Below are 16,571 nucleotides of genomic sequence, written 5' to 3'. Positions count from 1 at the left end.
GGGTATAGGCACTGTGGGATGATACAGAGTACAGAGATTTGGAATGAGGCTTTGCAATTTTTTAAGTAAACCCTACCCCTGACATGGGGCTCAAATTCAGGACCCCAAGATCAAGAGTCACATGCTTTATTGCCTGAGCCAGCCAAGTGCCTCTTCCAGTGTTTACTTATCAATTCCAGGCAAGGCTGTGATCATTCCTTCTTGGATCCATGCCCAAATCTGAACCAACCACTCTGGATGGGAGAGTGGGGTGTTCTGGTCATCCTGGCTCATAAATCCAATGCATTCCATGTGAGAATCCAGTGACGTACATTATCATCAGGACTAAATGGAGGAGGGGAGGAGTTTCCCAAACAGATCCAAAGAATGGAAATGGGAAAGAATGTCCTTGAACAAAAAATCTGGTTACTATGATCCACTAGTTGTTCCCTCAGCTGAGTTGAACAAAGGACTGGAGAAGGAACACTTAAGACAAAAGGATAAATTAGTAAGCTGTTTTAAAAGTTAAGGTGAGGGGACGCCTGGGTGGCTTAGTCAGTTAAGCGTCTGCTTTTGGCTCAGGTCATGATCCCAGGGTCCTGGGATTGAGCCCCACTTTAAGCCCCACATCGAGCCCCACATCAAGCCCCACATTGGGCTCCCTGCTCGGCGGGAAGCCTGCTTCTCCCTCTCCCACTCCCCCTGCTTGTGTTCCCTCTCTCGCTGTGTCTCTCTCTGTCAAATAAAAAAAAAAAAATCTTAAAAAAAAAAAAATAAAGCCAGATCTTGCCTTCAGTACTATGGAGTGGTAACTATTAGACTCAGAAATTCTACGTTCCTTATTGGCATCCATGTCATACTAATTTATAAATGGACTCAACAGTGGTTCCTATTCTACCACATTTACCCCCAAATTCAAATATAGAATAAAAAACTTGTCAACTGGCACCTTATAAAAATGACTATTGCCATATGAAGATAAACACAAGACACTATTTCCAAATGACATTTATCCAGAACATAGATGATTGAGCAGAGAGTGAAGGATATAAATATCACTTAGTATCTTTAGCCTCCACGTAGTGGACATGGTCTAAGCCCAGTGCATTGATGAGATTAGGGGTCATGAGATGTTTAACATATATTACCTGATTTAATCTGCACATCTGTACAAGATGAACATTATTTTGTGATTCTGTGAAGGTTGATAGATTTCTCAAGATCATACAACTGGTAATGTTGGATCTGGGATTTAAGTGCACATCTGTGTGAATCCAAATGTTATTCTCTTAATTCATATACAGCATCATGTATATTTCCTAACAAGGAAAGCACCCCAGCTTGGGTGGAGGATAAAATATAGGATTGTGAGTTTTCTCTAGCAGAAAAATTATTGCTAATGATTTCCCCGAAGATTGCTTCATTTCCAATGTTGCCAAGCTCTAAAGCAGCAATATGATGGCAGGACTTTATTATCAATGTTGGATCCAAAAGAGCCCAAGGAGGAGAAGGGACAATTACTTGCTCTTTGTCTCTAATGAGGCTCTTAGGGAATATGGCCCTAGTGGCCATGGAGGCTCTTGTAAAGAGCTGGTCCTCTGATTCCCCCAAACATCCTTCCTGCACCAAGGGTTGAGTCTGTGTACTCCAACCCTTATTCAAGCGAACAGCCTGAAAACACCAGTGACAAGTCCCTTTTCCTCTAACCAATGATCTCTGGCCAGGTCTGGAAAAGTGAAGCAAGCTTGGGACTTCTGGTGACTGTGATGACTGCCATTCTTTCTGGGGTAAGAGTCAGATCAGTGGGACTTTATCAATAACTGATTGTTAAGGTGCAGACCTTTTGTGGGGGCACTCCTCACTGCATCTTTCTTTAAAGTGGAGCCAAAGAAACAGTTCTGAGATCATCAACCATCCCTTGCAATCACCTAGTCATGGCCATATATGTCTTGTATGTTTATGAGACCTGAACTGTGGAGAGAACCAATTGGCCGAGTTTCTGTCCATAACTCTGGGTCATTTCCATTTCCATTTTACAGGTTAGATTGAGGGAGCTCAGTGGACATAACCAAGAAGGGCTGGCTCAGAGCTCTGTAAAGTGCTCAGAAAATGTGAGCCCAGGAAGCAGCAGCAGCAATATTATCATATTGATTGATCACTGATATCATCCTCAGAGCAAACATGTTAGGAATGTGTAACATGTCCACATTAGAGATAATGGACCTGAAAAATGTCCTCTAAGGCAACACCACTAATGATAATAATGACATCAATATCCATATATTAGGATATATGCTTACTATATGTCAGTCTCTATGGTAATCACGTATGTGCTCCAGTACTCATTATAAATATTAATATGTCTATTAATATTCTTTTTTTATATCTTTTTTTTTAAAGATTTTATTTATTTATTTGAGAGAGAGAGAATGAGAGACAGAGAGCATGAGAGGGAGGAGAGTCAGAGGGAGAAGCAGACTCCCCGCTGAGCAGGGAGCCCGATGCGGGACTCGATCCCGGGACTCCAGGACCATGACCTGAGCCGAAGGCAGTCGCTTAACCAACTGAGCCACCCAGGCGCCCCTGTCTATTAATATTCTTATATCTATAGTGATTTATGACACTATTTGAAGATACAAGGTCATGATAGAAAGTTCAAACATAAAAAGAATTTATGGATACAACCATTGTCCCAGTCTTTCAATGTCCTTCCAGAGGCACTGCCCTCATTTTGCTAATGAAAAAATGGTGGCACAGAAAAGACCATCATTGGCCAAACACACAGGGAGCAAGGTTCTAATGCCTCACTGATGTCACATAGCCTTTCTCCTTGCAGTCTTCTTAGTTGCTCCACTTTAACCATCATTTTCCAGGCTTTTGAATTTTTCCTGCTTTATCTGCCTCTGGACTCAGGCTTCCAGCCTCATGAGAGGGACAAACCAGTCCAGTGTTTCTGAGTTCCTCCTCCTTGGGCTCTCCAGGCAACCCCAGCAGCAGCAGCTCCTCTTTGTACTCTTCCTGAGCATGTACCTGGCCACGGTCCTGGGAAACCTGCACATCCTCCTGGCCATCGGCGTGGACTCCCGCCTGCACATCCCCATGTACTTCTTCCTCAGCAACCTGTCCTTTGTGGACATCTGCTTCTCCTCTACCACTGTCCCCAAGATGCTGGCCAACTACATACTCGGGACTCAGACCATCTCCTTTTCTGGGTGTCTCACACAGATGTATTTTGTATTCATGTTCGTGGACATGGACAATTTCCTCCTGGCTGTGATGGCCTATGACCGCTTTGTTGCCATATGCCTCCCCTTACACTACTCAACAAAGATGACCCACCAGCTCTGTGCCCTGCTGGTTGCTGGGTCATGGGTCATTGCCAACCTGAATGTTCTATTGCATACCCTGCTGATGGCTCGACTCTCGTTCTGTGCAGACAATGCCATCCCCCACTTCTTCTGTGATGTGACACCCCTTCTGAAACTCTCCTGCTCCAACACACACCTCAATGAGGTGATGATTCTGACTGAGGGTTCTCTGATCATGATCACTCCATTTATTTGCATCCTGGCTTCATATATCCATATTACCTGTGCTGTCCTGCGAGTCCCATCCACAAAGGGAAAATGGAAAGCCTTCTCCACCTGTGGATCCCACCTGGCCATGGTTTCTCTCTTCTATGGCACCATCATTGCTGTGTATTTCAACCCTTTGTCCTCACACTCTTCTGAGAAGGACATCACAGCTACTGTGATGTACACAGTGGTGACCCCCATGCTGAACCCCTTCATCTACAGCCTGAGGAACAGGGACTTGAAAAAGGCCCTACAAAAAATGATGGGCAAGAAGACATGCTCTTTTTTTTTATATTTTTTTAAATTTATTTTTATTTATTTTTAGTTTTTTTATTGTTATGTTAATCCCCATACATTACATCATTAATTTTAGATATAGTGTTCCATGATTCATTGTTTGTGCATAACACCCAGTGCTCCATGCAGAACGTGCCCTCCTCAATACCCATCACCAGGCTAACCCATCCTCCCACCCCCCTCCCCTCTAGAACCCTCAGTTTATTTTTCAGAGTCCATCGTCTCTCATGGTTCTTCTCCCCCTCCGATTTCCCCCCCTTCATTCTTCCCCTCCTGCTACATTCTTCTTCTTCTTCTTTTCTTTCTTAACATATATTGCATTATTTGTTTCAGAGGTACAGATCTGAGATTCAACAGTCTTGCACAATTCACAGCGCTTACCAGAACACATACCCTCCCCAGTATCCATCACCCAGTCACCCCATCCCTCCCACCCCACCCCCCACTCCAGCAACCCTCAGTTTGTTTCCTGAGATTAAGAATTCCTCATATCAGTGAGGTCATATGATACATGTCTTTCTCTGTTTGACTTATTTCGCTCAGCATAATACCCTCCAGTTCCATCCACGTCGTTGCAAATGGCAAGATCTCATTCCTTTTGATGGCTGCATAATATTCCATTGTATATATATACACCACATCTTCTTTATCCATTCATCTGTTGATGGACATCTTGGCTCTTTCCACAGTTTGGCTATTGTGGACATTGTTGCTATAAACATCGGGGTGCACGTACCCTTTCGGGTCCCTACTTTTGTATCTTTGGGGTAAATACCCAGGAGTGCAATTGCTGGATCATATGGTAGCTCTATTTTCAACTTTTTGAGAAACCTCCATACTGTTTTCCAGAGTGGCTGCACCAGCTTGCATTCCCACCAACAGTGTAGGAGGGTTCCCCTTTCTCTGCATCCCCGCCAACATCTGAGAAGACATGCTCTTAGTGATGAAAGTATAATGGACCTATTTTCCCAGGCATATTAATCTTTGGCAACTCACTGAAATGAAGCTATCAAAGTGTTTGCAAGGAACTTAGAATAAATACTCTCAATAGACAGTTATGAATGAACTTAGTGTTAAGTACAACCCTGCTCCTTTAAATAGGTAATTTTGTTTCTAATTACTGTATTTATTTATTTTTTAAAGATTTTATTTATTTATTTGAGAGAGAGAATGAGATAGAGCATGAGAGGGGGGAGGGTCAGAGGGAGAAGCAGACTCCCTGCTGAGCAGGGAGCCCCAAGCGGGACTCGATCCCAGGACTCCAGGATCATGACCTGAGCTGAAGGCAGTCGCCTAACCAACTGAGCCACCCAGGCGCCCTCTAATTACTGTATTTAAACCTTCTTTGCATAAAGGTCAAGTTTTTCCTTTCTAGGTGATCACTCCAAAAATTTACATGTAACCAAATTTGTTTCCACTTCCTTTTTGGAAATGCTCTCAGAATTTAAGGCAGTGTTTTTCAATAGTGGTTACATGACAGTATCGCCTGGGGAGTTTTGACACCATATATATGGTTGCTGGACCAAGCTTTGACCAATTAAAGCAGAATTTCTGGAGTGGGATCCAGGCATTGGCATTTTCCCACTTTAAGTTCCCCAGGGGGTTCTAATGTAATTTCTGAGCTGACAATCATGCTGCTTTGGATGTACTTTATGATTGCTCATTATGAAGAGTGAGCCTAGAAACCCTAAGAAGAAATCTGATGCCTAATGAGAGTAATAACAATAGAGGTGAAAAAGTCACTGAAGTTTTCTGTGGGCTCAAGTGTTCCTAGGCTGCGAGGGCTGGTCTTTTGGCTGAACTCACATTCCTGAGCCTCACGTGGGATCCAAAGAATACTTCATAATTTTTAGTGCTCCTATTAGTCTGTTTAGGCTGCTCTAACAAAAACACCATACACTTTGTAGCTGAGACAACAAACATTTATTTCTCACAGTTCTGGAGGCTGGAAGTCCAAGATCAAGGTGTCAGCAGATTCAGTGTCAGATGAGAGCCTGCTTCTTGGTTCTTCTTTCTGTGTCCTCAGGTGGTAGAAGGGGTTAGGAAGCTCTCTGGGGTCTATTTTATGAAGACACTAATCCCTTCATGAGGGGTCCCCCACTCATGACTTAGTCACCTCCCAAAGGTCCCACCTCCAAATACTACACATCGGGGGTTAGGTTTCAACATTTTAATATTTTGGAGGGGCGCGCAGTCTGTGGCAGTGTCTCATCCTCCAATTTGATTGCCTTGCTTTATGGGGGTATATTTAGCAATAAGGTGTTCCTTTGATTTTGAAGAAACAGATTAACATTTGCTTTTTCATCTGTTCAGGATGCCTAGTCTTTCTCCCTGAGGGGAAAACCTTCTCTGAACCTTCAAGATCCCAGTCAATATTTCCCCTATGAAGTCTTTGGTGATTCCTCTAGGCTGAGATTCTCATTCCCTCTCCTGAGTTCCCACACAAAACTCCTCTTGGAGTTATTATATATGTGATACTGTGTAGTCTGTTTATTGCTGCTTCCTCTCCCCCTTCCTCTTTGCCCTTAGGCACTCCTTAAAGACTTTGAGATGCTCAGGGATCACACGCATAAACTATTCACCTTGGACACCCATAAAAAGCTTGGCTCCTGACACTTATTGCATTTGCAAACTATTAATACTGAATAGGGGAATGATAGCATGTGCTTCTGGAGAACCCAATCTGAGAGGTCTTTTAGCTTTTTAAAGAAATATTTTATTTGTTTATTTGAGAGAGAGAGAGTGATCCTGAGAGCAGGGCAGGGTGGGGGAGGGAGAGGGGCCAAAGGAGAGGGAGAAGCAGACTCCCCGCTGAGCAGGGAGCTCAACTCAGGGACCATGACCTGAGCTGAAGGCAGATGCTTAACCTACTGAGCCACCAGGTGCCCCGTGAGAGGTCTTTTAATAATAGTAACAACGACAGAATGACAACAAAGGAAAAGAACAGATATACCATGTTGCATAATCAAAGGTTAAGTATTACTGTCTTTGCCGCATTAGTGACTATTTATTGAAACAACATTTAGTATTTTATTTGGAGATAATAATTTTACAAAATACAGTGTTGCTATTCAGTCATTTTGCTTGATTTTTCTGTGCATGTGTCATTGTTTACCACTAGTTTCTTTTTAAAACTCACTACTCTATTAGCTTCTTAAACACTGATCTCTGCGTGTTTCTGTGTCTCTTTGCTCCATTTGTTTTGCCACCTCCTCCTCTTCTACCATTTTATAAACATTTGTTTTCCTCTTGGGTTTTATGCTTGGACTTCTTTTCCGTCTATACTCTGTTCATGGGCAATCACATCTACTTCGTGTCTTTAACCACATCTATGTTCTTGTGACTTCTGAATCCATATTTGTCAGACCTCCCCTTGACCTATATATCCATTCTGCCCAGACTGGATGTCTTCACACCCAACACTTCCTAATGGAACCCATGGAATCCACACTGCCACCATCATACCATGATCCATCCCAACAAGCACAGATGCATTTCTCTCCTGCCTGCACTGCCTATCTCAATTAGTGGTTCTCAATCAATGTTGCAATCCTCCTACACTTGCCATAATCCCACATATCCAATCAGTCACTAAGTGCTCTGCATTCTACTTCCCTATCATTCCTCAATATTATTCCCTACTGTAGTGAGTGGGATTGTGTCCCCCAGCCTGCAAAAGATGTTCAAGTCCTAACTCCTAGTACCTATTAATATGACCTTATTTGGAAATAGGGTATTTACAGATGTAATCAAGTTAAGATTTGGTCATACAGGATTAGGGTAGGTCCAATTTCAATGACTGCTGTCCTCCTAAGAAGAGGGAAATTTGGACACAGCTACCCACAGAGAGAACACCATGTGAAGACACAAAGATCCTCAGGAATAATGCCACGTGAAGATTGGCAGAGACTGGAATGGTACATCTACAAGCATCACTAAGGATTGTTGGCATTAAGCAATCCTAAGTGAGGACCCTAAGGGTTGATGGCAGCCACTGAAGCTAGAAAAGGGGCATGAAACGGATTCTCTCTCAGAGCCTCCAGAATGAACCATTCTTGCCAACACCTTAATTTTGGACATCTAGTCTCCAAAACTGTAAGAGAATACATTTCTGTTGTTTAAAGTCACCTAATTTATGATACTTTGTTATGGCAGGCCTAGGAAACCAATACACCACCCCAATAGGACTGCTTGCCTTATCTTTTCCATATGACCTGTACAACCTTCAGTTGCAGGTGTTTGCATTCTTATGGGGTCTTCCACTATGAACATATAAGGCCCTTGAAATAAGAAATGAGTCATTATTCACATTTGCACACAGAGTGTTAGTTCCTGGGTCTGGTTCATATAAAGTGCATGTTTCATGAATAATGAGAAGCAGAAGTCAGTATGCTGAGGAAATTATTTTGTGTTTTTCTCCCTGTCCTCCCTACCCCAACTAGGCTGTACTCCATGAGTGCAGGGACCAGATTTTTCAATAGTATCTGCAATATAGTGCTTGCTCAACAATTCTCTCATGTGAATAAATGATTATATGACTGATTCAATATGGGGAAGTTACTTATAGAGGATGATGAAGTTTCCTAAAGGAGTTGATGGGCTTGGTTCAGCTCTCTGCCACCTCACATCAGACCTTCCAAGCCATAATGAAACTTGATATGCGTGTTTTAATGTATTTTTTAATGGTTATTTTTTTTTACATTTAAAGTGGTTGCAAAAATATTGAAAAATTTAAAAGTAGGTATATTTAAACTCACATTTTATTTTATTATTTTATTTATTTTTTAAGTAGGCTCCATGCCTAACTCAAGTGGGGCTCAAACTCAAGGACTCTGAGATGAAGTGTCACATGCTCCACCAACTGAACCACCCAGGAACCCCTAAACTCACATTATTTTAACTGCAATATTTTATTTACACCCAAATCAGAATCTTTTATAATTTTACTTTTCCAAGGATAGAGTCCCTCCTTGACCAAACTCTAATCAGGCTCCTCCCTCTTCTTGACTATGTTCAACTTTGGCCTAAAAGACTTGAACAACTAACACCCAACAGCTCAAGGCCACATCCGTAGGATGACCCTAGGTGCCCTTACTGCCTGCCTCAGAAAAATCAAGGCTGCCAAAAGAATGTACCATTTGTTCCAGAAACACCTGAAGATAGGGATCCTGTCTGTATGGTAGGGTAGGAGCCTTGCTTCCATAAGGGCCAATTAGCAAACCCAGATGGGTTTCACAAGGACCAACCCTCTCATCCAGCTTTTTGTAATTTTTCATTTCCCTGACTGCTGAAGCTTCTGCTATTCCCGCTCCCTACTTCCTCATTCTCCCTTTAAAATGCCCAATCACCTCTGCAGAAAATGGAATGGAGCTCAGCTCCTTCCCCTACCTTCAGTAGTTACTGAATAAAATCAGTTTTCGCTGCTTTACCTAATGTCTGGCTGTGTTTATCTTTGACACTAGCTTAGTATGAGTAAACTCATCAGTAATGTTTTCAGAATCTTCTTTGCCTGTTTCAACTGAGAGAACTGCCGTATTTCACAATTTCTCTTGACTAAGCGAAGGTGTTAAATAATATTAACTTTCAGCTTGTCTTTAAAATTCTTATATTTTGTTAAAAGATTTTTTGCATTAACTTGCTTTTTAAAAAAAAAAAAACACTGCAAAAAAAACCCCCCCAAAAAACCACTGCACTGAAATATTACTTACTTTGATTACTAAGCCTTTTGAGCCCCTTAATTTCGCACTTGTCGCACATTTCGCACGTCCCCCCCGCCCACCGGGTGTCTGGAGTCGCCGGCGAGCCGCAGGACCGCCCCAAAACAGTCGGCCACACGCAGGCGCAGCGAGGGAGAGGCGGATCAGTCGGAATCACTTCCCGGAAGCGCTGTACCCGCCCTCAAACGGAACCAGTCAGAGGCTGCGTCGCCCCCGCCCAGCGTACTCTTGCCCAATTAGATAGGAGGAGCGGAGTCTCCGCTCTGCAAGGTCTCTGCGAGGAGGTGAGGCTTAGTCTTTCTCCGAAGTGCGGCAGGCTGGTGACTCCAGCATGGAATGGGGGCTCTACGTTGCCGTAAGTGGCTCTGACTCTTTTCCCCCGAAATGGCGTAAAGAGGCACTCTGGGGTTGGTGCCCACAAAACCTGGGCAACTGGCGGGTCCCATGAGCCTTCCGCTGCACCTGCTCCGGTCCTTTAGAGCTCTGCCCCATCGTCTTCCCTTCCTGGTTAGGATGGGTCACAGGTGTTCAGGAATCCTATCTTCTATTTCCACAGGCTGGGACTGTCTGAAGTCAAGGTCTGACTTCCAGTTTGGATATCCTTTCAAAAGGCGAGGTTGGCTGAGGAGCCAGCAGCGCAAAAGCGGGTGTAGGTGGCTTGGGCCCTTCTCAGAGTAAGGGCGCCTCTGTACTCCGAGGACCAGGCATTGCCTGGGTGATTATTAGAAATGCATAATCTCAGGCTGCATCCCAGACTTCCTGATTCAGATTCATTGCTTTAACAACATGCCTGGGTGATTTCTGTGCACGTTAATGTTTGAGAATTGCTGCTTTAAGCTTCCAAGATTCCTGATGTAGGAGGCAATGTTGATGTATGCATTTGGTTCTGGAGACAGTGGCCTATACTGCAAACGTAAAGGAGAGGTTAAGGTGTGATCCTTGGTCCTCAGACTTAGGATCTTTATGACTTTCCATGTATCACTTGTCACTTAATCAAGATGATACAATGAAAATGGTGTGATACAGGTAGAAAACCTTTGTGAGCATAGGTATCTGGGAATGTACAGAAGCTCTCAGAAAAAGGAAACTAATATACACGAAAAGGCACTAATCAACCTGAGGCTTAAAGACTGATAGGCTGTGTATTAGGGATGAATGGATCTACCCCATCTGCATCCCACAAATATCGTTTCAAGGTAAGGAACTCACTTTATCATAAAAGAAATGTGAGGGGCGCCTGGATGGTTCAGTCGGTTAAGCATCTGACTTGATTCGGCTCTGGGCATGATCTCAGGGTCCTAGGATTGAGCCCTGGATTGGGCTCCGTGCTCAGTGGAGAGTGCTTGGATTCTCTCTCTCTCCCTCTGCACCTCCCCCTGCTCTCTCTCTCTCAAATAAATAAATAAATCCTTAATAAAAAAGAATGTGATAACCAGTTGCCAAAATGGCCCCCAGTGATCCTGATACTGTGTAATCCCTTCCCACATTGATTTGGGCTGACTGTGTCTTAATCCATTCAGGCTGCTATAACAAAATACCATAGACTGGCTAGTTATAAACAACAGAAATGTATTTTTTCACAGTTCTGGAGGCTGGGAAATCTAGGATCAAGATGCTGGCACATTTGGTGTCTGGTGAGAGCCTATTTCCTGGTTCATAGATGGCAATCTTTCAGTGTAACCTCGCTTAGTGGAAGCGACAAGGGAGCTTTCTCAGGCCTTCTGTTATAAGGGCACTAATACCATTAGTGAGGGTTCTGCCCTCATGACCAGATCACCTCATAAAGGCACTGCCTCCTAATACCATCACCTTGGAGGTTAGGATTTCAACATCTGAATGTTGTGGGGACATAACCATTCTGTCCGTTGCACTGTGTAAACAGCAGAATCTTGCGGAAATGATGGTGTGTGACTGTAGGAGCTCCATCACAAAAGATAGTGTGGTTTCCATCTTGCTCTCTTGAATCAGTTGCTCTGGGAAACCAGTTACTCTGTTGCAAGGACGTATCAAGTTAGCTCTATGGAGAAATTGATGTGAGGAACTGAGGCTTTCTTGCCACAGGTAATGTGAGGACACCATCTTGGAAGCCCTTCCTCCAGCCACAGTCAAGCATTCAGATGACTGGGTCCCTGCTGACAACTTAACTGCAGTCTCATGACAAGTCCTGATCTAGAACCATTCATCTAAACCATTACCAGGCCCTGACCCACAGGATTTGTGTGAGATAAATGTTTACTGTTTTAAGTTGCTAAGTTTGGGGATAAGTTGTTACTCAACAATAGATAATTAATACAAGGGATAAGGCTGGTGTCCATGTGATTCACTGGAATTTACTTGTACACCAACACCTGGAGCAATTGACCTTATGGAATAGAGAAATGGTCTTTTAAAGACTCAGTTTGGGCACCAGTTGAGGTTACCTTGTGAGGTTAGGGTGCTGTTTTACAGGATACAATGTAAGTTTCATACTAGTGGACAATATCTGCTGAACTTTCTACCAACCAGGAATTTATGGGGCAAGGAAACAAGAGGTAAAAGTGGGCACTACTTTTTGTAATACCTAATGATCTACTTGCAAAATTTTACTTCTTATCCCAGGAACACTGGGCTCTGAAGAGGCTTCTTCCTGGTCAATTTGGGCTCAATTTGCTGCTGGATGAACTGACCAAAAAAAGAGAGTCTAATATTGTTATGACTTTGACTATGGCTAAAAAATAGTTTTGCTGTTACACACTGGTAGCAGAGAGGATTATGGATGGAAAGATCTCCTGGAGTGGATTCTGGAATGGCCATGTCTTCTGATGGCAGCTAATGAAAGACTAGATCATCTTATTTGGGCAGGATTGTAAGGAGGTCAAATCTCTCCAACATGAAAGTTCGGGTTACTATATCGATTTTTAAAAACTTGAACAGCTGAGATGCTGGCTAAAGACAAAGGGAACATGAATTAGATTGCAGATAAGGAAAATTATTAATATCAACTAAGGGTTCATGGCTACCTGTGGAAATGAAGACTACAATGTCCAGTCATATTTTCCTCCTTCCTTTGTTATGTGTCTATCTCTCTATTGTTGCCAGCTAGCTTTCTTCCTTTCTCTGCCTTTGTCCCTCTGTTTTACATACACATAGGATATGTAGTTATTGGTTAGCTTTCAAGTTTGATTTAGAAGTAATAGAATGTCATGATGGGAACATGATTGGAGTAGCCGAGATCCTGGTTATAGACCTGGATACAGTAACTGATGGGCTTGAGTTGTTCCCATATTGTGAGAAATATAGTTGTGTTATGTTAGGCCAGATAGTGTCTCTCCTACTGAAGCATAAATTGGTAAGAGGGATATGTGTTAATGTGTGCAACCAGAGGGGTGGATTCTGGTGGGCGTTTATCGTGCTTTTCTGGCTTCCCAAATTCTGTAACCCTTCTAAAGCTTAGGTAATTTCCTACCTCATAATTTTGGTTGAGAAAAAAAGCCAACTTCTTCCTCCATAACAGGAACACCCTGAATAGTTATCTCCTAAGTTCTGACCCAGGGGTTAGATCCTTATACTTTGTCATCATTGTTGGGTCCACAGGGACCAGGAAATAGATGGGACAATTATTTCCCACTTGTCTCTGATGAGGCTTTCAGGGAATCTGGTCCCAGTGGCCATGGAAGCCACTGTAAATACCTGTTTCTAATTCCCCTAAACATCCTTCTCTGTGCAGAGGGCTTAGACAATGAATTCTGCTTCTCACTCACTCAGGATCTACCAATATTTCCAATACTTTCCAAACCTTATAATAAAGAAGAACATTGGTTGGTTCCTCAGAGGTAAAGAAACTTGCTATCCACAGTACCAACTTCTTCTAGGTAAGATTATAACAGGAGATATATATATATATATATATACATACATATACATACACACACACACACACACACACATATATTTTTTACTAATGAGTGAAGTTATTTATATGTATAGTTACTAATGAGGGAAGTTCTTTGAAGAACCTCCTTTGTTAAATCTTCCAGATGCAGGGAATGATAGAGTTCTGAATCCATCACCTGGAGCTTGAGATACACTGATAATAATCAACTGTTTTACTTGTCTCTGTAAGCTACTAAGAAGTGGGAGAAAGCCTGGGAATGTTAAAAGAGACATACATACATAGAGACATACATGGCAGAGAAGGGCTTTGTTTGTGTCTGTGTTTGTTTTTCTATTTGACAAAATTTTAAAGATTAGTCCAGTGGGACCACCGTCATCTAGGACTGGGAGTTGGAAGTTGAGGGTGTAGAGACTAGGGGTGGATCCTGACTGAGCAATTCTAATACAGGTTTCATTAACATGACCGTGTGGGTGGAGCTTGGATTGTTGTATCCAGAGCCATAGCTTCTAGGTTTCTGAGCTCTGCTTCTGTTCCCTGCATCTGCATCTAGCTCATGAGAGGGACAAACCAGTCCAGTGTTTCTGAGTTCCTCCTCCTTGGGCTCTCCAGGCAACCCCAGCAGCAGCAGCTCCTCTTTGTACTCTTCCTGAGCATGTACCTGGCCACGGTCCTGGGAAACCTGCTCATCCTCCTGGCCATCGGCGTGGACTCCCGCCTGCACATCCCCATGTACTTCTTCCTCAGCAATCTGTCCTTTGTGGACATCTGCTTCTCCTCCACACTGTCCCCAAGATGCTGGCCAACTACATACTTGGGACTCAGACCATCTCCTTTTCTGGGTGTCTCACACAGATGTATTTTGTATTCATGTTCATGGACATGGACAATTTCCTCCTGGCTGTGATGGCCTATGACCTCTTTGTTGCCATATGCCTCCCCTTACACTACTCAACAAAGATGACCCACCAGCTCTGTGCCCTGCTGGTTGCTGGGTCATGGGTCATTGCCAACCTGGATGGCCTACTGCATACCCTGCTGATGGCTCGACTCTCGTTCTGTGCAGACAATGCCATCCCCCACTTCTTCTGTGATGTGACACCCCTCCTGAAACTCTCCTGCTCTGACACACACCTCAATGAGATGATGATTCTTTTCGAAGTAGGGTTGATAATGATCGCTCCATTTATTTGCATCTTGGCTTCATATGTCCGTATTACCTCTGCTGTCCTAAGAGTCCTGTCCACAAAGGGAAAATGGAAAGCCTTCTCCACCGTGGCTCCCACCTGGCCGTGGTTTCTCTCTTCTATGGCACCATCATTGCTGTGTACTTCAACCCTTTATCCTCGCACTTAGCTGAGACAGATATAGCAGCTGCTGTGATGTTCACAGTGGTGACTCCCATGCTGAACCCCTTCATCTACAGCCTGAGAAACAAAGACATAAAAGGGCTCTTGGAAAAGTGGTTGCTATGAAATTTTTTCTACTTCGTAATGAAATGGGCCAAGAAAATCTTGGAAGGAACTAATTTCTAAGAAGATCATATTTGTTTTTTCTATTGTGCACAACTTAGCCATTTGTCATTTGAAAATTATTCTAGTTTCTGTCTTGGGAGATCAAACTTGATATAGCCACTTCAGGTTAAAGGTGGAAAGAGAGATCCTTTTACCAAATCACCTGTTAGAACTGTCAGTGCCCTCCAGCCAAAACTGACTAGGAATATATATGTCTTGTTGAATAATTCTGGTTTATTAGGCTCACAAGGGAGAATACATACCATGGGGAGTAGTGAGCATCTTAGTAAGAAGGTGCTACACAGGACATACTAAAAGACTTGAGTTTGTGTGAGGTGAATTTAGTGAGGACTTAAAGAATTGGGTCTGTGCTCTGGATTACATGTGTCACATAGTGGGGATGATTCTGATTGAGTATCTGAAAATATTTTATCTAGGAGGGGCGCCTGGGTGGCTCAGTTGGTTAAGCATCCGGCTCGATTTCCGCTCAGGTCATGATCTCAAGGTTGTGAGATTGAACCCTGCATTGGCCTCTGCACTCCATGGAGAGTCTGCTTGAGATTGTCTCTCCCTTTGCAACCCACCCCCCACACTCTCTCTCTCTCAAAAAAAATTTATCTAAGAGGAGGGAAGACTAGACTAAGGCCAAAGCTGTGATTGGCAAAGAAGTAGTAGTGACTCATATCAGCCAGCATAGGGGGGAGGAGTTTGGTTATTTTTGTGGCTTGGACAGTGTTCACGTTTTTGTGTTCAGATATGATTACAGAGTCATCTCTTTTTGCGCCATAACAGTCACAGAATGACCTTGTGTGGTACTGATAGTGTCTGTGTTCATTGGGAGAGCACTGACAGCTAGCTGTGAATGCCAGGAAATCTCCTGTATGTCAGCGCTGATTTCTCTTTCTCACAACAGAGACATAGAGATAGGAAGACATCTTACTGGAGAGCCAGACTGGCAGGAAAGGGAAGGGTTCATTTAGGGCTCCAAGAAGCCCTAATTTTGCCATGCATTCAAGGAATTATTTTTTATCTTCTTACCTGAGCTTTCTGTGTCACACAGCATTACAGCAGGAATATGGGTAAGTTAAACAAATATCTTCCAGAATCTCAGCCATGTCAATCAACTGCATCTTTTTTTCCACCCTGCCTTCAATTTATGTCAGTGCAGAGATATTTTACGTAGTTACTAATTTATATCCTGATTTTCTGCTATAATTTTGTAATAAAGCTTTTCTAAATTACTATATCGTCTCCACAATTTTATTTTACTGTACTTATATATTTCTATCAAGTTGCTCTAGGAAAATATGCTGCCTATTAATTCTGTTTCTAAAATAAAACCATAAGGGAGGGATGCCTGAGTGGCTCAGTCGGTTAAGTGGTTTCCTTCACCCAGCGTCCTGGGATTGAGTTCTGCATTGGGCTCCTTGCTCAGTGGGGAGCCTGCTTCTCCCTCTGCCTGTCGCTCCCCCTGCTTGTGCTCTCTCTGTCTCTCTCTCTGACAAATAAATAAATAAAATCTTAAAAAAAAATGAGGGAAATATACTATTTAAAAGTATAACTAAATTTACTTTGAAAATGATTGCAGAACATAAAAATCTGACCAACATACGAAACT

General features: G+C 43.0%; 2 protein-coding genes across 2 annotated transcripts; both read left to right on the top strand.

Moving 5' to 3' along the window:
* The first annotated feature begins 2,904 nt into the window (after positions 1–2,904).
* LOC116645368 (olfactory receptor 1F1-like) lies at positions 2,905–6,391 on the top strand. The gene is made up of 2 exons (XM_032425499.1): positions 2,905–3,832; positions 6,381–6,391. The coding sequence occupies exons 1-2, from the start codon at positions 2,905–2,907 to the stop codon at positions 6,389–6,391; spliced, it is 939 nt and encodes a 312-aa protein (XP_032281390.1).
* A 3,442-nt stretch (positions 6,392–9,833) lies between these two features.
* Positions 9,834–15,372, top strand: LOC116645488 (olfactory receptor 1F1-like). The gene is given in 4 exon segments (XM_032425734.1): positions 9,834–9,923; positions 13,993–14,218; positions 14,221–14,718; positions 14,721–15,372. Coding segments are annotated over 4 exon segments (942 nt in total). The 5' UTR covers positions 9,834–9,899; the 3' UTR covers positions 14,915–15,372.
* Positions 15,373–16,571: the final 1,199 nt, after the last annotated feature.

The sequence above is a fragment of the Phoca vitulina genome, unplaced genomic scaffold (assembly GCF_004348235.1).
Source record: "Phoca vitulina isolate PV1807 unplaced genomic scaffold, GSC_HSeal_1.0 scaffold33, whole genome shotgun sequence".
Lineage (NCBI taxonomy): Eukaryota > Metazoa > Chordata > Mammalia > Carnivora > Phocidae > Phoca > Phoca vitulina.
Note: the sequence above shows the minus strand (reverse complement) of the source record. Positions and strands in the feature narration are given on the sequence as shown.